Here is a 24232-nt window from a genome sequence, read left to right on the forward strand (position 1 = left end):
TTTGGTCTCTGAAAGATGGTGCTCCTGGCATCTCTTCAGCATAGTGTGATATCTTGGGGTTGTCAGAATCCCATGGCACACCTATCATTTTCCCATCAAAAATGTTTGAAGGAGACAAATGGTCCTGGACTGTCTCTACTCGGTTACTGCCTGGGAAATTAGCATCGCTGTGTCATTAAGCAGTGTCCTTTTCCTTCTGCTGCAAACCCAGCTGAAAGAGGTCAGGGACTGTGACTCTACACCTAGGCTTGAGTTACGGCTTTGTCCCACCCAAGGGACCCAAAGCACGAGGACACTGCCTAGGTGAGCGTACTGACCAGGGGAGAGGGGCCAAGAGAAGACCAGTTCTGCCATGTCTGCCTTTTGCCAAAGGGGCCCTGTCCATTGCTAAGTCCAGCATGGAGCCCAGCATGTCTCCTCGCCTGGAGCTCAGAGCCCAGCCAGTCCAGCCCAACCCTTGTGCCACTCTTTCTTTCTATTGCTTTTTAGACTAAGATGTTCCCCCTGCCAGCCCTCAGTGGCTTAGGCAGAATGTTGGGGACGCTTAGTGACCTCCACTGCTCTTCTCTTGCAGTCTCCTGCTTCTTCAACTTCACCAGCCCATCTGGGATTGTCCTGTCTCCCAACTACCCAGAGGACTATGGCAACCACCTCCACTGCGTCTGGCTCATCCTGGCCAGGCCTGAGAGCCGCATCCACCTGGCCTTCAACGACATTGACGTGGAGCCTCAGTTTGATTTCCTGGTCATCAAGGATGGGGCCACCGCCGAGGCGCCCGTCCTGGGCACCTTCTCAGGAAACCAGCTTCCCTCCTCCATCACAAGCAGTGGCCACGTGGCCCGTCTCGAGTTCCAGACTGACCACTCCACAGGGAAGCGGGGCTTCAACATCACCTTTACCAGTGAGTCCTCCCTCTGTCACCAGCTGGCCCTCCCTCTGAATGTCTGCCTCCGAAGATGACTGAAGGTGTTCCCATGGAGGGAGGAGGGGATGTGGATGGGGTAGTTCCCAGAGCATTGCAGGGCTGCAGTGCCCAGGCATGGAGCTCCCAGCATGACCAAGAAAGGGCATAAAGCACTGGCTGCCAGGCAGGGTGCTCTTTTCTGGAAGTCCCTCTCTGAAGGGCATTTATCTCCCATAGTTGTGATATATAATGTAAAAGGAGCCTGGAACCTCATTTTTGCCCCAACCTTCCCCATCCTACAAGACCCAGCCAGAACTAGGGAGAGTCCAAGAGAAAGAAAGCCTCTATCATTCTCATTCGTTCCTGATGCCCTCTCTGAGGTGCTCTCCCAAAACCCTGAATGCCCGCCTGCTGCTGACCTCTGCGTTCCTGGCAGGGCTGCTCACTTTGCTTTGCCCAGTTCCCATTCCCATAGTCAAATCAGAATCACAGCTTTGGAGCAACACTTCTGTTGGGCTCCCAGACTTATTGGGGACAACTCTTAGGGACTTTCCTCATAGCCCCTCTCAGGGCCATCATCTGAAAGTTGCCACCTCCAGTTTCAATCCGGGGCCCCTTCCCTAGAAGCAACCTAAACTCTGCCGTGATTATTTTTATTTCTGTATCTCGTGGTTACAGAGGGGGTTGGGGGGGGTGCAGAAGCTTGGAGACTAGAAATAGCAAGCCACCAAAGATAGCAAGAAGTGGTTATCAGGTCATAAGAAGCTATAAATCCAATGGACTTGGCTGATGACAGTCAAGTGTGGCTGGAGGTGGGTCCATCTGAGCAATTAACTAGATCCTTTCCCAGAGGCTGCTTATGAAGGGCAAGTCCCCAGTGCAAGCTGTGCCCCATGCCCACAAACACATACTGATCTCCCAACCCCCATTCCCACCCTTGGCATAAAGGCCTTGCCTCTGTTTTCCACCTATCTCTGGAGTCCAGTTGGAATGAAGACATTAGGTGCTACCTGGTGGGCCGTTTGGGATCCGCAGCCAGGTAAAGCCCATTCCATTCCCCTCACCACTCTTCTTTAGGACACAATGAACCTTCTCAGGGCATGTCACCTCCAGGGGATTCCTGTTTCATCCCCTGTGGGCAGGAAGAAGCAGGGTGAGAGCCTAGTTCTGTCTTTCCTAACCTTCCTAATCTAGCACTGACCATGCTGCTTCATACTAGAAAGGGGCGAGGATGCATTCCTTATCTTTATATCCCTCGGCCCAGCACAGGGCCTGGTGTGTGCTAAGGATCAACAAATGTTTACAGAATGGAGGGATCCATGAATGAGTAAATGCTTTTTCTTGCCCTGGCGGAGTGAGAAGAACAGGGATAAGAGGTATCCTGGGGAGCACACGTATCCAGGATGGTGAGGGCCGAGAACTCTAGGTTTGCAGCAGGTGTGGAAATTGAGCGGGAACTTGGGAGAGGAGGCAGCTGGTGGCCCAGGGGCTGAGCTTCATCTTGAGAGCAGCAGACTAATCTGAGGATAGGTCTTACTCATATTTCTTTCCAAGGTTTCTCTACCATTGTAAAAATGATACATACCCAATATGTAAATATTCAAAAAACGGGACAGGTCAAAGGAGAGATGTTAACCACCACCCAAAACCCCCCTAGCCAGAAATGATCCTTGCTAACAATTGATGGATGCTATTACAGATATCAGATAGTTTTCATGCATTTATACAAATAGACAGTTGGATGGATTGATAGAAATGATTTTTAAGAATCTGGGTCGCATCCTAGACCTGCCGAATTAGAATCACTAAAGGGATGGGCCCCCAGAATCTACATTTTTGGTAGGCTTCTGAGGCAATCTGGATGCAGTCAGTGAAACAATCATCTATGGCCAAGTGTCAGGGAATTAGTGTAGTCTCTCCCACAGGACTTTAATCTCCTCCTACATCCTGACTGATGATCACTGAGGCTGAGCTTGAATTTGCCCAGTGTCAGGGAGCTTGCCGCCTCAGACAGCTCTCTCCATAGCTAGCAGGCACATCTGTGTCGCTGTAACAAGGATCAGTGATCCTACCTCCACCCCTAGAACTCCTGGGAACAAGGCTAATTCTTCTTCCACATGGAACATGATGAACAACGATGACAGTAGCTGCCATTTATTGAGCGCCTACTATGGGCTGAACCTGGTGCTGAGCACTCAACAGTCATCACTGGAAGCCTCACAGCAAAAGCTCCATAAAGCAAGATCTACCCCTTTCACATGCCAGAAAACTGAGGTCTGGAAAGGAACACAGGGAGAAGTGGGTCCTTGACTCAGAGCTTTTGCTCCCAGACGTTGGAAATAGCTCCATATTCCTGCTTTGTGCATTTATGTGTGTATGTGTGTACGTGCGTGTGTGTTCATATGTGGGTGTGTGTATCTGTGCCTGCGTGTGTATGACTGATGGGTTTGAAAGAAAAATGCCTGGACTTCTAGGCCCCAGGCATCACTTTTTTTTTTCCCACACCATATTTCTAAATGTCAGGGTGACTTCATGGTCATAGTTTTCAACAAAGAAAGGTTGGGAGACTCAAGTCTGGGCTGACCTAGGCGTTCAAATGGAAGGGTATTGGGCACTCAGCTGAAGGCCTGCATGGGATCATCACAGTCATTTCCACATCAGAGACTCCATCTGCAATGGGAAGGGTCAGGTTTGCAGGCTTCTTGCCTCTAGCAAGATGCAACAGTCTCCAGGGTCACTGCTGTTTCTGAATGTGCAAGTGTTTCTATCACTAGGGAATTTCAGAGGCCTAGAAATTTTTTTTCAAGTGGCCTATACCCATGCAGCCTTAGATCCTGGTCTCCACTGGAAAGTTGCCATCCTCAGAACAATAGGGGTGCAAATAGAGCCTGGCTTCAGAGACATTTAGTGAGAGAACTGTGGCACCGCTACTGGAGGAAGGCAGGGAACGTGCTTGGTAGAGACCGAGCAGGAAAGAGTATCTTCCCATGCAGGGAGGGAAGAAGGAAGGGAACTCATCTTCAATTAGCACTTACAATCTGTCACGTGCTGCACCAAACACTCGCCACTCTCATATTCACATCAACTTTCATTTTATTTCTATCTCAGAATGACCCTGCAGGTGAAGGATGGTCTCCATATTATCAGTCAGGAAACTAAGGCTCATCAGGATTGCATAAGTTGTCCAGGACCATGTAACGAATAAGAGGCAAAGCACGATTAAATCTGCAGCGTTCTGACTCTGTCCTCTCTCCACTCTTTGCATTATCAATTGCCTGGGTAGAGTGAGAGGCAGCCCTGTCAACAGGCAAGGAAATAAAGGAAATAGCTTCAGACAGGGTTAATTCTAGGGCACCTCCTTTATGATGCTTAGAGTCTATTAGCGTCACAGGATTGAGAGTCCGGCTCACCTCAGGCAGAAATGATCCCATAACTGTCTGAAGTTAGGGAAATGTGGAATGGATTTGACATTGAGGAGACAGATCAGCTCATTAACCACACTGAGCCTCAGTTTCTTCATTTGTAAAGTAGGGTAACAAGATCCACTTCATAGAATCATTATATGGTGTAAGTGGGCTAACAGCAGAAACACTTAGCTTACTGCCTGATCTATAAATGTCTATTAGAATGCAGTAGTGGGATTAGGTGTTCGGGAAGGCAGGAAATCAAGTTTAATGAGCACCTGCTTGATGGCCAGGTCCTAGGATGTCTAGCTCTCCAACGTGGCAAGTTCTTGGGGAGGAGGTGGAGTTCTAGGGTTTACCATCCCAAGGAAGCTTGTTTTCTTTGAGGATTCTTCTCTACTCCAGCAGTGTCTGATCTTGTCCTTGAACTCCATCTACACAGCCTTCCGACACAATGAGTGCCCGGATCCTGGCGTTCCAGTAAATGGCAAACGGTTTGGGGACAGCCTCCAGCTGGGCAGCTCCATCTCCTTCCTCTGTGATGAAGGCTTCCTTGGGACTCAGGGCTCAGAGACCATCACCTGTGTCCTGAAGGAGGGCAGTGTGGTCTGGAACAGCGCTGTGCTGCGGTGTGAAGGTATGTGCCTGCAGGCTGGGGGCAGCAGCTGTTGTCAGCCAGAGAGGCTGGGGAGGGGGAGCAAGAAGCCCAGGCCATGGTGGTTCCTTTCTGTGTTTGTCCTTGCTCTTCTCCTGGGACTGAGGCCACTCTCTCACCCTCATGATGGAATAGCAGCGGCTTCATGAGGACACTGTGCACAGGAATTTAAATTATAAACAGAGATTAGAGAAAGAGCTCTGGACATCAGGCATCAAAAGCACCTCTTCTTTCAAATGAGACCTCTCTCAATATCACGGCCGTTAAGAGCCCTGTTTCCAGCTCCTGCCCAGGGGAGCTCCAGCAGCCCGAAGTAGCATTGGCAGTACTGCGAGTTTTCGGGTCTTTCAAGGTGCCTACCACTCTTCCCTTCTCCACATGTTAATTTTCCCCAATTCCCTGGGATGTCTCCCAGTCTCGGCCTTTGTGCCCTGTTAAATGCTGACTTCATATCCTCGTGGTCAATCTCCAGGAGACTCAGGGCCAACCAGCCAGAAGAAACACAGCTTGCAGCAAGCACAAGGCTTATGATGGCAGCTCCTCAGTCCTGCCTCGCCACACAAGACAGTTTTTGACTCAATTTGCAAGACCAGCCATCTGTTCCACCAAACTACAAACATTTAAAATACAGATAAAGCTTCTTGAGACAGGAGTCAGGTTAAATTTATGTACCAAGCATGGTGTACCAAGCATTTGTGCACCAGGCAAATTTGTGTGCCAAGCATTGTGTACCAACCATGGTGGCTGGCACAGAATAGGTACTTAATAAATATTTGTGAATAATGGATGAATAGTGAGTATCCCAAGGGCCCCTTGGGGAAACTGACAGTGTCCAAGGAGACGAAGGATGTGATTCTCTCCTTTTAGGAGGCAGAAACCTTCGTCCTCACATTTCATGTAATAGAAAGAGGATAGAGACTTAAGAGACCTCTTGGCTTACCCAATTCCTAAACTCAAATCTGGGCATCATGGCCATGAACAGGAAGGACAGGAGAATGAAGAAGGGAGTATGCCTGAGAGAGAGTATTACCCAGAGCTTATAGATGGGTGGGTGGGAGACGAAGGACCACCGAGAACACTGGAGGTGGCAAGGGGTCCAGGTGGACATTTGAGTGAGAGGGGCCCAGGCTGGGATCCTGGCAATTCACTTTTCCCCCTTGAGCCTTTGCATTTTCCAGCTGGAAAACAAAGAGGGATAATGATAATTATCAGATGTGTATGGAGTAGGCAGTCCTGGTATAAAGTAAGTCCTCATAAGCTGCGCCCTCACGGTCATGTACGCTCCATGAGGTTAGGGAGTCTTCCTTGGCCTCATATTCCCACAGCTGGCGTGTTGTTTGACACTTGGTAGATACTCAATCAATACTGGTTGACGAATCACCGAATGAATGAATGAATGAATGAATGGCCTTTGAACTAGGCTAGAGTCTCCCTAATGAGAAGCATATAAATGAAATGCCTCCAGAGCCCCGACTCTCACCAGACTGCCTGCTGTCTCCACCCTGCAACATATCATCCAAGCCACCCTGGGGAAGTGACTTGACCTCTCTGTGCCTCAGTTGCCCCACTGTAAAATGCAGGTCGATAATGGGAACCCCCTTGCAGAGTTGTCTTGAGCATGCGCAGTTCTTGGAGCAGTGCCTGGTGAGAGGTAGCACTCAATAAGTGTTGACGATCAGCGTTAACTTGATTTTAACTATTTCTTCATTGGACCAATCAGATCAGTATTTGCTCCACTTTGGGGAATCAAGTGGTGCATTTCCATCCTCCCAGGAACTTGCCCCAACCGTGACATGAATAGACATTTCTTTCTGACTTCCAAGCTTCCCACAGTGTGGTCTATACAACCTCATCTGCCATTCTTCCCCAGTGCAATCAGCACTTTTGGAAAGAACAGAAGCTGTGGAGTTAGAGAAACAACACGAAACTCAGTTGCCATGCTTCCCAGCTGTAGAACTAACAGGCTTAGGTTAAGTAACTAGGCCTAGACCTCAGGTTCCTCATTGGCAACAGGTCACTGTACAAAGCATCCATGCAGAACCCAGTCTGGAGGGTTGTCAGTCGGTGGTCTTTCACCTTCCTACAGACCAGCCCCCTCGTTTTCCCTCGCACTCATTGACCACTTATAATTTCGTTAGTTTTCATTGTGTTGGTTCATCTCTCTGAGATCTTCCCTGCTGTCTCTGGCTCACCTGATCTCTTCGTTCTCCTAATTTCTATTATTTTTCATGGGCCACCACCACTGGACCACTCTGTTGGATACTGGTTCTTACCGTTATTACATTTACCAGTTCCACAGGCCTTGGTTCTGTCTCCCCACCAAGATTGTGAGCAGTCTCAGGGCAGAAGGCCAGATTCCCATTGCCCCTGAACCTGCAGGGACTTAGTCCCAAATGAGTTGACCCCTCTGAGGAACCCTCAGGACTTAGTAACTGCACAATCCTCCTCTCCACCCCCCACCCTCCTGAATCAAGTGCTCCTAGACTTTAGCTCTGCGATGCATTGAAACTCTCAAGACCGTGTATGAACACGTGAGATAATTTGACCTTTGTTAATGTATCTTCAAGTGGCTCACTATTTCATAAGCAAGGTCTTCATTTTAAAGTTAAAAAGGTCTTGTTCATTCTGTCCCTGGAGGGGGAAAGGCTGTAGGGTTGGGGCAGTAGACCCCAGAAGTAAGGGACAGTCTATTGGAGACCCTGACCCCAGGGAGAGCCTGCTCAGTTTTCTCAGAGTGATGGGCATTTGATGCCAGCATGGTTTTCAAGGATCTGGGGAGTAGCACGTCAGCCAGAGTGTGACAGCCTGATGCCACTTAGGGTGGCTGAATCCCAGCCTTAAAACCTTAGACAAACTGGCTAAAGAAGCCCCTGGGAACCTTGCCCTTCTTGGCTCCTCTCCCTCCTTTTGTCTGAGCCTTGGTAGAGCTCTGCTTTGCAATCAGCATCTTTGTCTTTTCTGTTTTTTTTCTAGTTTTGTTTTTGATTAAGTATCCCCACCTTGTGGACAATTAAATGCAGAAGCTAATGGTCTTTTAGAAAATCTTTTAATATATGCTAAGAGCCACTTAGCTTTTGAGAGGCTATAATAGGACAAGAGAGATGATGGCTTCTCCTAAATTTAGAAAGAAGGATGATTATCTGGAGGATCTAAAGCAGGGGTCGGCAAACTTTTTCTTAAAGGGCCAGATAGGAAGTATTTCCGACTGTGTGGGCTCTAACTCTGCTGTCCTAATGCAACAGCAGCCTTAGACAATACGGAAGCGAACGGGCTGGAGTGACCAAGTCTGTGATCTTGAGTTCACAGGACATAGGAGTCCCTTATGTTTAAAATCAGAAATTTCCCAAGAAAGACTTCTGGGTAGTGAAGGCAGCTACACCGGAGTACCTGCCTGCCTTTCTCTCCCCTACACTTACCTCTTCCTTGACTCTTTTAAGGAAAAATAATCAGACCCCACTAGGATAAGTGTCTGACAGAGTCGCCTCATTTCAACCTTGCACCAGTCTAGGAAATAGATGTCGTTATTGTCCCTCCTGGGGCACAGAGAGGTTAAGTCACCTGCCTAGGATCTTCCCAGCTTGTAAGTGACGGAGCCAGAATTCAAATCCAGACTCTTGGCTACCCTGTTACTGTATTTTTCTTGAATTATATCACTGGAGAGAATATGGTTTCCAACACATCTATGAAAGACTTAAAAGCATCCCCAAATAGAATGAAAAGCAGGATTTCTACTTTCCACATCCCCATAGAAAATTAAAAGGAAACATATTGCCTAATGCATAAGACAAAGAAGACAGGACATCACGTGGAAATGTCGGAAATTGACAGCATGAAACAAAATGACAGCAGTAAGACAAACATATCAGTTATGATAATAAAGGTAATTAAACTCCCTATTAAAAGACAAAGAGCTGAGCTTTAAGAATATTCTGCTTACAAGAAATACACACAGAAAAAGATAAATTATCTACAGTGAGTGTGCATTTTCTTCTTTATTTTATTTATTTATTTATTTATTTATTTTGAGATGGAGTCTTGCTCTGTCGTCCAGGCTGGAGTGCAGTGGCGTGATCTCAGCTCACTGCAGCCTCCACCTCCTGCGTTCAAGTGATTCTCCTACCTCAGCCTCCTGAGTAGCTAGGACTACAGGTGTATGCCACCATGCCCGGCTAATTTTTTGTATTCTTAATAGAGATGGGGTTTCACTATGTTGGCCAGACTGGTCTCAAACTCCTGACCTCATGATTTGCCAGCCTCGGCCTCCCAAAGGGTGGGTATTACAGGCCTGAGCCACCACACCTGGCCCCTGTATTTTCGTTTTTTAATTTTTAAAGAAATACTTGGAGGATTGCTTGAGCCTGGGAATTAGAGGCTGTAGTGGGCTATGACTGTACCACTGCACTCCAGCCTGGGTGACAGAGCTAGACTCTGTCAAATAAATAAATAAAGGAATACTTGGTGGTTGTAAAAATTTCAAATGATGCACAAGTGCAATACAGCTCAAAGTAAAAATGCTCACTTCCCAATCCCACTCCCCAGAGGAAAATGGTTTAACAGTTTGGTATAAACACATCCACATTTATTCTCTATCTATACCAAATGTGTTACTTTTAAAATCAGGAAAAAAGCAAGTCCTGTAATAAAGAAAGAAGGTCAGTTCTCCTCATGACCACAAAGAAATCTAAGTGTTGGTGGTAGCTCATTTAGGCATCTAAGGAAGAACTGTAAGGGCAGTTATTGGGTTTCTAGCAATCTCTCATTTAATCTTCATGCCACTTTTGTCAGAAAGATGTAATTATGCTTTATCCATGAGAATCCAGAAAAACAATGAGGTGAGTTGACTTTCCCAAAATCACCCAGCTAGTAATCACTGAGCACGTACTATGCGCCAAATACCAGGCCAATTGCTTTACATCTATATTAGTCCATTCTCACATTGCTATGAAGAAATACCCAAGACTGGGTAATTTATAAAGGAAAGAGGTTTAATTGACTCACAGTTTCACATTGCTGGGGAGGCCTCAGGAAACTTACAATCATGGTGAAAAGCAAAAAGAGAAATAGGCACCTTCTTCACAGGGCATCAGGACAGAGGGAGTGCAAGCAGGGGAAATGCCAGATGCTTATAAAACCATCAAATCTCCTGTGACTCGCTATCATGAGAGCAGCATGGGGGAAATTGCCCCTATGATCCGATTACCTCCACCTGGTCCCGCCCTTGACATGCAGGGATTATGGGAATTACAATTCAAGGTGAGACTTGAGTGGGGACACACAGCCTAACCATATCAACATCCACTGCCCCACTGAATCTTCATGACAACCTCATGAAAGCAGTATTGTTATCCTCACTTCACAAATGAAGAAACTGTAGCTCAAAATGGTTACATAACTTGCTTAAGGCCACAGCTAAGTGAGGTTCAAATCCAGATATTCTGATTCCAGAATTATCACTTTTAACCTCCAAGTGAGGTCTGAGTCCAAGTTCATTCTGTTTGTATTCTACCACAAAACAGTGGAAGACAGGTGGTGAGGGGCACAGGTGGGCAGTGGGGGGGCAGGGCTGGAGAGTAGGAGGTCACACTTACAGCTGCAGGGCTGAGTAACTCCAGAGTCACTTTGGTCAGAGGAAAGGACTTCCAACTACTTCTGGTCACTCACACTGGACAACTAGTGTTGTCCAGTTTTTACCCAGTAAAGGGTAAAAACCCCTTTAGCAGCAGCCTACATTCCGTTACAGAAGCAGTGGTTGAGGTGGGCATTCCCACGTCCACCCATAGTGGTTAAAAATGCAGGCTGCGGAGCTGGACCGCCCAGGTTTAAATCCTGACCCTGCGACTTCCTAGTGTGTGTTCCTGGCCAGTCACCTAAGCTCTTTGTACCTCAGGTATGTTCCCTCAGCTATGAAATGAGGCTAATGTCTGTGCCCGCCTTATAGGTGGCTGTGAAGACTAACACACAGGGAAAGTGAAAGCATACATGAAGGTCAGCGTCTGGCATGTTATAGAGCTCAATGCTCAATGAGTATTTGTTCTTTGTATTCTATTCTGTCACCATTCCCTATTCCTCTTTGCCTTGCACAACTTTAGCATCAAGGTCAGGAGAAGTGGCTCATCCCTCACAGGGGACAGCAACCCCTTGTTAGAAGCTCAGTGTATCAGTCAGCCTGGGCTGCCATAACACAGTGCCATAGACTGGCTGCCTTAAACAACAGAAATTTATTTTCTCACAGCTCTGAAAGCTGGAAGTTCAAGATCAAGGTACTGGAAGGGTTGGTTTCTCCTGAAGCATCTCCTTGGCTTGCAGATGCCCATTTCCTCTCTGTGTTCTCACGTGGCCTGTTTCCTATGCACATGCACCCAGGGTGTCGTCCTCTTATAATGAGGACAGCAGTCCTACTGGACTAGGGCTCTATCCTCGTGACCTCATTTAACCTTATTTACCTCCTGAAAGGCTCTCTCTCCAAATGCAGTCTCATTGGTGGCTAGGGTTTCAACCTATGCATTTGGGGAGGACACAATTCCATCCATGACACCCAGTATCCCTACCTATCAACCAGTATTTCATTCCATCAACAAATATTGAGCATCTAGTGAGTACCAGGTGCTGGGACAGGCACAGAGTCCCTCTTTTGTCTTATTGCTGAGCTCCTCTCCCTATTCAAGGGAGGATCCCCCCTTTTTCCTTCTTTTCTTTGTATGTGTGTGTATGCATGTGCACGCACACAGGCATGTGTGTGTTTCCCTGTTTTTGCCTTCACCTTGTTTAAATGAAAAACTTCAAACCCATACCAAAACAGAGAGAATAGTATAATGAACCCCCATGTACCTATCAGTCAACCTCAACAATGATAAACTCATTGCCTATTTTGTTTCCATTTAGACCCCCACCCATTCCCCCACCACCACCCTGCTGGTTCTGGGATTATTTCGCAGCAAATTTCAGGCATCACACTTCATCTGTAACATTTTAGTAATGTGTTTCCAACAGATCAAACTAACTCTTGAAAACATAACCACATTGCTATCATTTTGAAAAACTAAAAACAATTACTTAATACAGTCAAATTTTCATGATTGGCTAATACGTTCTTTGATAGTATTTTTAAGTCAGTATCCTTGTTAGCTTCATACATTATAATTGGCTGATATGTCTCAAGTCTTTTCTAATCTATAGATGTCTACTCCCCACCCCCTTGAGATTTTTTTTGTTGTTGCAGAAGTTGGGTCTTTTATCCAGAGATAAATGAGAATTATTCAGAATGAGAAGTCTCCTGCATTCGGAATTTTGCCACTTGCTTCCCTGGGAGGTTGTTTAACATGATTGTCTCTCTTTTATGTTTCCTTTAATTGGCAGTAAGAGCTAGAAACTTAATCAGATTGAGCTTCCATTTTTTTAGCCAGAATATCTTGTAGGCAATGTCTCCAACAGAATCATATAATATTTGGGTATCTCTCTGTTGGGGTCTTTAGGAACCATTAATGATCAGAGCCTAGGGATTACAAAATGGTAACATGCTATCATTTATTTTTTCATAAGCTGAAATGCTATACTTAAAGAAAACTTGTCTTCATCAACTATTTGGTTACTCTGAGATATAGTTTGTAAAGGAAAAGCAAGGAAATAATTATTTGCATTTACCTGTTTTCATATTAATGAGTTGATTCCCTAACACCTTTCAAAGTTGCACATTTTTAAATATCATTACAATCCAAACATATTTTATGTATTTAAATCCACTGCAGTTTGTTCTAATTAATGCTCAAATTGTGTCACTCGCTAGTGGGAGCCTTTTGAAGTTGGCCTAACATCATCTTGGACGTTTTCTGTCTCTGACCTAGAATCAGTTATTTCTCCTAGAAGCCCTGGTTCCTTTTCGTGGAAACTGATATTTAAAATGTGGGCAGTAGGGGTACTTTTTATTATTGACTTGGTTCCTGTTTCTAAGCCTTTTCAATGAACACAGCTAGAAAGTACTTTTTAAAAGAAAATTCATCATGGGTTTATTTCATTTCCAATGTAAAAACACTTTTTCTTTTTTACTTAACTTTTTTTTTTTAATTTATTTATTATTATTATACTTTAAGTTCTAGGGTACATGTGCATAACGTGCAGGTTTGTTACATATGTATACTTGTGCCATGTTGGTGTGCTGCACCCATCAACTCGTCAGCACCCATTAACTCGTCATTTACATCAGGTATAACTCCCAATGCTTCTTTAATATCATATCCATATTTCCTTTCACTCTTGCTGAAAATCCCAGTCCCCAACACCATTAATATAATTTCCCAATTTATAGCACATGCCTAAGAGTTGCAAAGTAGTAATACCAGTAACTACCAACAATCATATAATTACTGAAAATAGTTTAAGGGTTTTTTTTTTTTTTTTCATTTCTTTCTGTATCCTACTAAGGTAGGCTATCAAATGACTGTGTTTTAAAATCTCTTTTACTAGTTTCTTCATGTGGGATTATGCCACCAACTAACCTAGTATTGCATTCATGTATTTACTCTGCTTCTGAGATTTTAGAAATTGCTTATCAGTATATTGATTTGCTTAGTCTTTCATTTTAATTATTTAAAATATTTATAGTTCTAAAGTTAAATATATAAAAAAGTATATTCTGAGAAAGCCTAGCTTCTATCCCTATCTTCTCTACCCTGTTCCCTCCATCCTTCTGTGAATAATCTTTTTAGTTTTCGGTTTACCCTTTCATGGATTGTTAATGAGTGAATATGTGTGTATGCCTCTACCTCTTTCTTAGATAAAGAGAATCATACTATACCTATTATTCTCTACCATGCTTTTATTCACTTAACAGCATAGTCTGGGAACCACTCCATGACATTATATAGAATATCCCTCATTCTTGTTTTATAGCTGCACAAATAGTCCATTTTGTTGATTTACCCTAGTTTATTCAGTTAGATCTGTACTACTGAACATTTGGGCTGTTTCCATGCATTTGCTATCACAAATAGTGCCACCTTGCATAACCTTGTACACATATGTCATTTCATATTTTTGCCAGTGTATCTTTGGGAGAGTTCTAGAAATAGAATTGCTGGGTCAGAGAGTAAATGCATATGCATTTTGTTGGGTATTATCAAATTCCTCTGCATAGCAGTTGTACCGTATTGCACATTCACCAGCAAGGTACTAGAATCCTTGGTTTCTCACGGCCTCATTTGTCATTAAACTTTGGATTTTGCCTATCTGATGGATGAGAAATAATATCTCACTGTGCTTTTAATATGTATTTTTCTTTTTAAGAGTGAGGTTGATCATCTTTTCAAATGTGAAAGAGACATTGCATTTAAGAATCCTCCCCTCCAAATCCCTTCCAGGCAACTACCACTCTGCAATATGAAGATGAACAACAGAGAAAGTGAAGGACAGAATGAATAGAGAGGTCACTGGACAATCACAGGTGCACAGGAAGAGATTAAATAGCCAAACTAATGAAGCAACACAGCAGAGAAAGAAAACAAAGTGGTGACCGCCAAAGGAAGGGATTGAATTTCCCTCTCTGGAGATTGCAGATGGGGTTTCATTGATGTGTATGCACTGAGTAGAGAGTGGCCTAGACAGGCAATGGAGACTGCATGATCTATAGCTCCCCAGGAAGTAAATGAGGAGATCACAGTCCAACAACCAGAGAGGCTGGGCCTGTGCTGAGATGGAGCCAAGAAAGAGTCCCTTCTCACTGCTGAGATGCAAACCTGTATTGTAACAATGGGATGTAGCAATAGGCACATCCCTCCCCACCTCCAAGGTCTCACCTGTCCACCAGAGAAGTAGAGGAAAGCATTAGTAGTTGCAGTGAGATGGATGGATGGGTTTTGAAAACGGGTTACCCAGAAAGTGACAATACACATACACAATTTACTCTCCCAATGTTTGATATAGCTCTATGTAATTATTTGGTTTCTCTAAGCCTCAATTTACTGAAAATGGGGTAATAATCCCCGCCTATAAAATGAGGTTAATAATACTGTGTGCCATTTAGCGTGGCTGTTGTCACAAGAATAATCCACATTAAGCCCTGACACGTAGTAAGTTATCGGTACACATGAGCTTATTACTGTCGGCTGTGGTTGTAGCACTATTATGTGTCACAGGGGGATTTAGAGACAGAAGTCTTGAGATTCAATCTCAGCTCTAATTTCATTAGCTCTGTGTCCTTGATCTAGTCTCTTAACCTACTTGGCCTTAGTTTTCTTCTCTATAAAATAGGGATAATAACTTCATAAATGTATGCATTTAAATGAGATAACACGTGTAGCAATTAGCATAGTAAGTCATCAGTAAGAGTTGACTACTACTACCCTTATTATAATCTTCTTTGTTAATTAAACTTCCTAATATAAGTTTCTATTAAGAATACTTGACAACTATTTTAGATAGTTCTCGAAGATTATAGCATTAAAAAAAGAAGATGGGGTATATTAGACTATCTTTATGAAACTGATTACCTGTAGAAATCTACAAAACTTTGCAGAGAGAGAAGTGCTGTGTAGCTCTTTATTCCTCCCCAGTCTTGTTTGGGGAATTTTTGGCATCTGATAGCTCCATAGTAAGTGAGTACAAAGGAGCAGAGGTTCCTTTGACATGGGAGGCGGCTTAGCTTAAGATCTCTGGATTTACGCTGTCTTGCCTAGGTCTGAATCCAAGCTCTGCAACTTGCTAACCCAAGGCTAGTTACTCAACCTCCATAAGCCTCAGCTTTCCTAGGAGGTAATAATAGCACCAGCCTCACAGGGGATTTTGTTTTGCAAAGAGTGAACATGATTACGAATGTAAGCTCAGTGCCTGATGTGGAGTCAGCCCCCAGTCAATGGCAGTGGTGATGGCAGTGACAGAAGCAGTAGTAGTGGATGTCATCATCATCCTCATCATCAGCCTTAGGGAGGTGTGCTAGTCTGAGTGGGCTAGGCCACATGGTGTTAACTTCCAACCTCCACATCCCAGCAGCTTAAAAATCAGGAGCTTATATCTGACACAGACCACTGAAGCTACATATTTAACATGGGTCATCAGGGATGTCTGCTCCTTAGAGTCACTTAGGGGCCTAGATAGATGGGACTTCCCTCTTGACACTTGCTTCCACAATTACCAAGGCAGGAAAAGGAAACTGTGCAAGTCACACAAGCAGAGAGGCTGGGCCTGTGCTGAGATGGAGCCAAGAAAGAGTCCCTCCTCACTGCTGAGTTGCAAACCTGTATTGTAACAATGGGATGTAGCAGTAGGCACATCCCTCCCCACTTCCAAGGTCTCACGTGTCCACCAGAGAAATAGAGGAAAGCACACAGGCTTGTAAAGTTTCCACAGAGACATGATGTACAGCACTTCTGCTCTCATTTTATTGGTCACAGCAGTCACATGGCCTTGCATAACTTCAAAAGGGGTGGGCAATAAAATCCAATCACGTGCCCTTGAAAGAGGAATAGCTCTAATGACTACCTTAGGGGCTGAGGGTCTGGTTGCAGGAAGAGACAGGGGTGGTAGGAAAGAGGCAGCTGAGAGTGGGGAAGCCCAGGATGGGACACGTGGGCAGAGGCATAAATAACAGGATTTGCCAGACCAGAGACAGCCAGCAGCTGTGCCTAGGCCTCCCAGTGTCCTGTGGCATTCCCTGCCTTGGACTGTATTCATTCATCCTGTCATTAACTCATTTATTCATCCAACCAGCAATCATTGAGGAAGAACTGCGTGCCAAGCACCATGCTAAATGCTGGGGATACCCAGTTGTGTAACACAATTAACACATCCCATGCCCTCCTGGAGTTTACAGTGATGCAGGAAGTACCGGCGCCCTGAGCTGAGCATCTGAATTGTAGGGTCCTGGGGTTCTGACCCTTTCCAGGGCCAGATGTGAGGAGGTTGGCTGGATCTATGCCCCTGCCTCAGGCCTGACAGTTGAGTGAGGAACAAAGGAAAAGCACAGTGTGGCCCAAATATTAGCTGTACTTCAGCCCTTCTAGAATGACAAAGGGACTCTGCTTAAGGGATTCTTTTCATTTCTCCCCTCTGGCCTTTAATAACACTCCACATGATATAACTGGACCTACCCATAAAGATCCCAGTAGACAAAACTCACAGTTTACAGTTTATGTAATTTTCCATAAAAACAAAAACAATACTTGTTGCCTGACACATTTTATAGAGAGATTTGCTGTTTGTTTACTCATTTATCCCCGAAGAAAGCTGCTTCTCTTCCTTCTGTCCCCCCAGCTCCCTGCGGTGGTCACCTGACTTCGCCCAGCGGCACCATCCTCTCTCCGGGCTGGCCTGGCTTCTACAAGGATGCCTTGAGCTGTGCCTGGGTGATTGAGGCCCAGCCAGGCTACCCCATCAAAATCACCTTCGACAGGTGCTTGTGACCACAGCCTTGGGGGAGAGGGCAAGGGGGAGATTTTTACAGAGCCATGTGGGAGGGAATCCAGGGTGGATAGAGGACCAGTACCAATGCTGAAATGTCAGCAAGGTTGGAGAACACTGGACCAGACTGCCCTGGGTGGGGCAGACCTCACTGGCTCTGCCCTTGGGCTTGGTTTGTGCTGTTTAGATGACTATGGCAGGAGGGGTGAAGAGAAGGCTTGGGTACCATTTGGGATGTTAGAGCCCCCCTCCCCAGCCCCCAACGAGGGAGAGTGGGCAAACAGACACCATCAGATGTTAAAGCACGACACTGACATCTGACTAGCATTCTCCTGGAAATGTCCAATGTGGGAAGGCAGCCCCCGACCTCTGCCCCAAATCCCGCTCATGTGCCCCGCTTCTAGCTCCCACCCTGGCTATGCCCCTTGGGTGGAGAACATAGCCACCTAAATGTGAAAACAAACTTCTTCCGGACAAAGTGTTCCTGGCCTGGAATAGCAGTCTGCAAACTTTTGTGTGAAGAGCCAGATGGTAAATATTTTAGGCTTTGTGGGCCACTTGCCTACTTGCATATCTCTGATGCATGTTCTGCTTTGCCTTTTTTTTTTTTTAGCATCTCTTTACAAATGTAAAAACCATCCTTAGCTCTCCAGGCTATAGACCAGATCTGGCCCTGAGGCCTAGAATGTGTGTGCTGACCCGTGGCCTAGAATGTTCTGATCTCCGTGAGGCTAGTCATTGTGCCTCTAGGTCTTAAGCTAGCTCACAGATCAGGCCACAGAGAGGATGAGAGCAGCTTCCGACCATGGAAGGAGGAGGAGGGATGTTAAATAGAGTGGAGAAGGTCCTTCTGCATCGCTAGTGAATGTGTGCAAATTATATTAAAAGATCCCAGCCTGCCAAAATCTGGTTATTCTGAAGCCCTGGGTCAGGCAGGGTTTTTGTCGTTTGCAAATTAATAAGGTTGGATTTCTCAAGAAGGCTTCATTTCTGTCATTTGGCAGATTCAAAACTGAGGTCAACTATGACACCCTGGAAGTACGTGATGGGCGGACTTACTCAGCGCCCTTGATCGGGGTTTACCATGGGACCCAGGTTCCCCAGTTCCTCATCAGCACCAGCAACTACCTCTACCTCCTCTTCTCTACCGACAAGAGTCACTCAGACATCGGCTTCCAGCTCCGCTATGAGAGTGAGTCTCAGTGGGTGGGCTCAGGAAAAGGGATGACAAGGTCAGCTCAGTTGGGTCAAAGGCCTCAGGACTATGCTCCACCACAGGCCCCTGCTTGGCCCCATCCCCATGGTGTTCTTGGCTACTCTGTGCCCTTCACAAGGCCCTGCAGAAGGCACTCTGTTGCTCTCAGCATCCCTCAGGTTATGGGGGCTTAGAGTTGTTCACAACCTTCATACCAGGCCCTTGCGTGCAGACCTCATGGCCTCTTCTGTGTGCAGGTGATTGGGTGTCGCCACGCTGGGCACTCTGGGGTCAGAACATTTGACTGACCATGAAGTTAACCCGAGATGGCATCTCACACCCACATTTGCCCTTCCTCGTCACCTTCCACATTCATCCCCTCGATTTAAAGCATCATTGTCACTTCAGTTCTCTGTAGACCAATATAGAAAGCTGGGGCTGCGAGCACCATGAGGACAAGGTCATTTTCTTACTCCTGTTGTATCCCGAAGCCTTACCATAGCACCTACGCCACTCTCAGCAAATACTGATGGCCACATTTCATGAGTCAGTAATTGGCAACTTCTGCCTTTAATAAACCAGGGCTCTCTACCCCCTCTTTGGAGTCAACTGGGGTCCCTCTGTGGTGACAGTGAGCTGTCTGTCCCAGCTGTGGCCTCTCTCTTTCAGCTATAACACTGCAGTCAGACCACTGTCTGGATCCAGGAATCCCAGTAAATGGACAACGTCATGGGAATGACTTCTATGTGGGCGCGCTGGTGACCTTCAGCTGTGACTCAGGCTACACATTAAGTGACGGGGAACCTCTGGAGTGCGAGCCCAACTTCCAGTGGAGCCGGGCCCTGCCCAGTTGTGAAGGTGAGGCACACCATGAGGGGGCGCTAAAGTAGCAGACTCCTCTCCTGCCACAGAAACACAGGTGCTCAAAAGGCCCCTGACTCCCTACCCCATACGAGGGTTGGGGTTTCGAGAGATGGGGGATGGGGTCCCAGGAGGATGACAGGGGTGCTCCCTGAGGCCCTCTGGTCTTTCACTGCCCTCTTCACTCCTTCTATAGCTCTCTGTGGTGGCTTCATTCAAGGCTCCAGTGGGACCATCTTGTCGCCAGGGTTCCCTGACTTCTACCCTAACAACTTGAACTGCACCTGGATCATCGAAACATCTCATGGCAAGGGTGAGTGTTTCGGCCCATAGCAGGCATTGGGATGTGAGTGGTCAGGGACCCAAGTTCCTCAGGTCAAGTTGACCTCAATGGGCATCTCCCTAGATAGTGACCTCTGGGCTTCGTCTGAACTTTTCTCACCAACAAGAAAACCTCCAGAGTCTTTTCATCTCTTTGAATGGTAGAACTTGTTCAATAAGTATTGTTGAGATTCTAAAATCTCCCTGCTGGAAGAGATCTTGGAGGTTACCAGCTATCCAATATCACTCAGTACAGGAACCTTCTCTAAATCACTCCCCACAAGATGGCAACACACCAGCTCAGCTCACCCTTTGCCTCAACATGCCTGGTGTGGGGAGGCCACCAACCCATTCAACAAATGGTCACCTACTATCATTTTTGCACAGATGCTTTCTTCTCCTAATAGTCTATTAGGTGTCTCTGAAAATGTTTTTCTTGTATTGCATCCTGGAGGAGCATCAGATACACCTGCTCCCTCTTCCTCACATTCACCCTTCAGATATTGAACACAGCGATCCCCTTCTTGCATAACTCAGCTCCTCCTCTGATGCCATCTTTCATATGGGTCACCAGCCTGCACTGCTGCCTCAGCTCCCCTAACATGAGTGACCTTTGGGAGTCCAAGTTCAAAGTAAAGGTGCTGGTTATAAATAAATATTAATGAACATATTAATACTCTTTTCTCAACAAATATGTATTCAGTGCCACCCATGGGGCTGACACTGGGGCTGGGCATCGGCAGTAACCAGGCAGATTTGGCTTCTAGCCTCAGAAGCTTATTGCCAAGTTCATCCAGAGTCATGGTTCTTGCAGTTTGGCAAATACACTAATGTTTAGGCCCAAGGCTAGAGGTTTGATTTTCTATGTTGGCGGTGGAAACCAGGCATCTATGTTTTCAGAACACTTTGCCAGTAATTTTGATGCACGCTTTTAATTAAGAACCTCTGATCTAGAAGAATTAACATGCAGAAGAGCCAAGAAACAAATTTCAAAGGAAGATTAATCCTTCCGGATATTAAAACGTCATTATGAGCTAAATTAATGTTAACAATGTGGTATGAGTACAAGGGTGGACCTACAAATAAGACATGGAGAATAGTTGTCCCGAAATAGATCCCTCCATGTGTGCACACACATGCCCATGTATGTGTGAGAGAGACTTTAGTATATGAGTAAAGTGTCATTTCAGATCCATTGAAGAAAGGATGGATTATGTAATAAATGGTGTTAAAACAGTGGGTTGAACCATTTGGAACAAAAGAAAAAAAAAACATCTATACCTCAAGCATTTTCGAGCATTTAATCACATAAACTCCAGCACTAGAGGAACGTGAATCTCTAACCTCAGGTGGACATGTACTTTAAAGAGTAACAACAAAGGTAGAATCCATAAAGGCAAAGACTGCTATTTAAAAAAAAAAAAAAAAAAAAACTTTCAAAGGATTTAGGTAAAAAAAAAAAAAGAAAAAACTCCATAAAAATTCAAAGTCAAATACTACATAGAAAAAAAAATATTTGCAACATATGATTGACTAAGGATTAGCTACCAGACACACAAAGAGTTCTTAAAAAGTTTCAAGAGACATATGCCTAGCCAAACCAACCTGCAAAATGAGCAAAGCTATAAAGTAACACTTCGTAACAGAGGAAATACAAATGGAAAATCATTGACCTCATTGATAATGAAACAAGTGTAATTTTAAAAGGGAAATACCATTTCCCTTTTGAAGTCATCAAAGAAAACTGTAACAGTCTAGGGGATAATGTGGACCCTGGAATACTATTGACTGCTGACACTGTGTGAAATGGTTCAAGCGTTTCAGAGGGTGACTTGGTGATGTGAATCAAAAGCCTTGAAAATATATTGTAAGGGACTTAGGAATCTGCAGATTTTGGTATCCAAGGGTGGTCCTGGAACTAATCCCCTGCAGATACAGAGGGACAACTGTACCTGCCTTTGCACCCAGCAATTCCACTTTCTGGAATTTATCTGAAGAAAATAAGTAAAACTCTACATCAAGATTTAGCTGCAAAGATTTCCCCTGAAACCTTACGTATTATACTGAAAAATCAGGAACTATTAAAATGTCCATCAATAAAGAAATGTTAAATAAAGATAGGGTATGGCCATAGAATAAAATACTAGGCAGCTGCTAAAAGGAATAACGTGAAAGAATATTTAAAGACCTACAGGGGTGGTTGCAATACTTTGTTAAGTAAAAAAAATAAGTTTGCCACGAGAATATATTTAGTTTAAAAGACATCCTTGTTTGCATAGAAAACAGCCTGAAAAAATATACCCCAAGATGTTGTCTCTTATTTTCATCTTTTGGCTTTTTTCTAATTTTGAGCAATAAACACATTACATCTAAAATATACTATTTGTATAACAAAGAAAATTTGAAAGAAAAGTCATTTATAGTCCCACCACATGTACTTAAGTGTGTCACTTGGCCTTTACTAGGGCTGCCCTAGCCAGGGATAGGATGGCCTGGAGCTTACTGCATCAAGGCAAGACTAGCTGGGTGGTCAGGCTGAGGCCCAGGATTGTCCCCTTCTTCCCACAACATTGTTCCTAAGGAGGGGAGGGATGGGACAGTGTCCTTGTTCACCCTGAAGAGCTGTTTCCACCAAGCCTGGTCAGCGGAGACCATTGGAAAGAAAAGCAGCCCGTCACAATCCCTAGAGAAACAACCCCTGTCATTACGGTTTTCTCTGTGTCTGGACATCTGTGATTATAAAGGTGTATGTTTTTCTATGAGTTTCTATGTGTATGTTTTTGCCTGGAAGTCAATCAAGCTCACCAACTATTTAGCAAATGCTTATTTGATACTTGCACTATGCAAATTGCTAGGAAAACAGCTGAACAAGCCACTGTGCCATTGCCTGCCTTCAGGAAGTTTATGCTTTAGTGGTAGCAGACAGCCTAAACCAAGATCTCAGTATAGCATGACCAATGTGTGATAGAGCAGAGAGAGGTGTGAAAACTTCCCGAGCCCAACCCAGGGTTTAGGAAAGTGTCCTGGAGTTGAGACTTCAGCTGGTCTTCAAAGACGAACAGTATGTAGCCATGTTGAAAGGTGCTCAGCAGAGAATCAACAAGAAATCATGGATGAATGACCAGATCACCTCTTCCTTAGAACCACTTAAAGCCATCACCGAATTCTTAGCATAGATCCCCAAATTATAAAATTGCTAGGCCAGGCACGGTGGCTCACACCTGTAATCCCAGCACTTTGAGTGGCCAAGGCGGGTGGATCACCTGAGGTTGGGAGTTCGAGGCCAGCCTGACCAACGTGGAGAAACCCTGTCTCTACTGAAAATACCAAAAGAATTAGCCAGGCGTGATGGCACATGCCTGTAATCCCAGCTACGCTGGAGGCTGAGGCAGGAGAATTGCTTGAACCCAAGAGGCAGAGGTTGTGGTGAGCCAAGATGGCGCCATTGCACTCCAGCCTGGGCAACAAGAGCAAAATTCCATCTCAAAAAATAAAAAACAAAATAAAATAGCTAGCACAGCTTCATAGTCCTTACCTTTCTCAGCCTCATTCTGAGCCCTCTAAACTAAGTTCTAGCTACACAGAACTTCCTTCAGTTTCTAGGACTTGCCAGGCTTCCCTTCCCTTCTAGAGCTTTGCACATTTTTACAATGTTCTTCTCTCTGGAACACTTCCTCTCCCCAAGCAAGGGGAATGGGAATCTCTACCATCGCCCTTGCCTGGCCAGCCCTTCATCCTTCTGAACCCCCTTCCTCTAATAAGCCTTCCCTGACCCCGTCTCCCCAGCTCTGCATCTGGATTGGGCTCTTCTCCCCTGGGCTCCCATAGCATGCATTCTGTACCTCCACGATTTCAGACTTTGCTCCACTATAGAGAACTTGCATTTTCATCATCAGTCTCCCTGATAGACGAGGAGTTCTGTGAGAGATCGGTCTGTCTTGTTTCCTGCAGTTTCCCTGGCTTCTGGCTCTATGCCAGGCACATAAGGAACTCAAGAAGCATTTGGTGATATGAATCGAATTGAACTGAGCCCAGGCCCTTCTCCAGAGGGCATTCTTCGTTCTCTGTTTGTAAGAGTATCCGGGTTAACAGACCTATTAAGCTGCTCTCTGTGATTGCTCCCTAAGAGGCAGCAGTATGGCTCAGGAAACTCAAAACTCTGTGAAATGTGAAATCGTTCAACTTGCCACCTGCCCAGTCCAAGGGAACAGCCAATTCAGGAATCCTGAGAATGTGCCCTTGCTGAAACCCTAGAGCTGACACCTTTTAACCCATGAGGCTGTCTGAGAGTTAGATGAGTTGAGCAAAGGGAACACCTTCTGTTGCACCCCTACTGTGTGCCAGCCACTGTGCTGCGTGCTCTGCACATGCTTTCCCAGTTATGCCTCACTTCAGGGGTAAATGTCACCTGTAAGAGAGATATTATTGCCTACATATTATAGTTGAAGAACCTGGAACTTGGGGTGTTAAGCAACCTTAGCCAAGACCTTTTGATCCAGGTGTGT

At 45.3% G+C, this 24232-nt stretch overlaps 1 protein-coding gene across 11 annotated transcripts in view; it reads left to right on the forward strand.

Annotated features, from left to right (window-relative positions):
• The window catches only part of LOC105495216 (CUB and Sushi multiple domains 2), a 656530-nt gene that overhangs the window by 430061 nt on the left and 202237 nt on the right, over positions 1-24232 (forward strand). For all 11 annotated transcript variants that reach the window (XM_071096465.1, XM_071096467.1, XM_071096468.1 and 8 more), the window contains 6 exons: positions 575-901; positions 4751-4945; positions 17204-17342; positions 18355-18542; positions 19215-19403; positions 19603-19719. In XM_071096465.1, coding sequence (XP_070952566.1) covers positions 575-901; positions 4751-4945; positions 17204-17342; positions 18355-18542; positions 19215-19403; positions 19603-19719 — 1155 coding nt within the window. The remainder of the gene's footprint in view (positions 1-574; positions 902-4750; positions 4946-17203; positions 17343-18354; positions 18543-19214; positions 19404-19602; positions 19720-24232) is intronic.

The sequence above is a fragment of the Macaca nemestrina genome, chromosome 1, assembly GCF_043159975.1.
Source record: "Macaca nemestrina isolate mMacNem1 chromosome 1, mMacNem.hap1, whole genome shotgun sequence".
Classification (NCBI taxonomy): domain Eukaryota; kingdom Metazoa; phylum Chordata; class Mammalia; order Primates; family Cercopithecidae; genus Macaca; species Macaca nemestrina.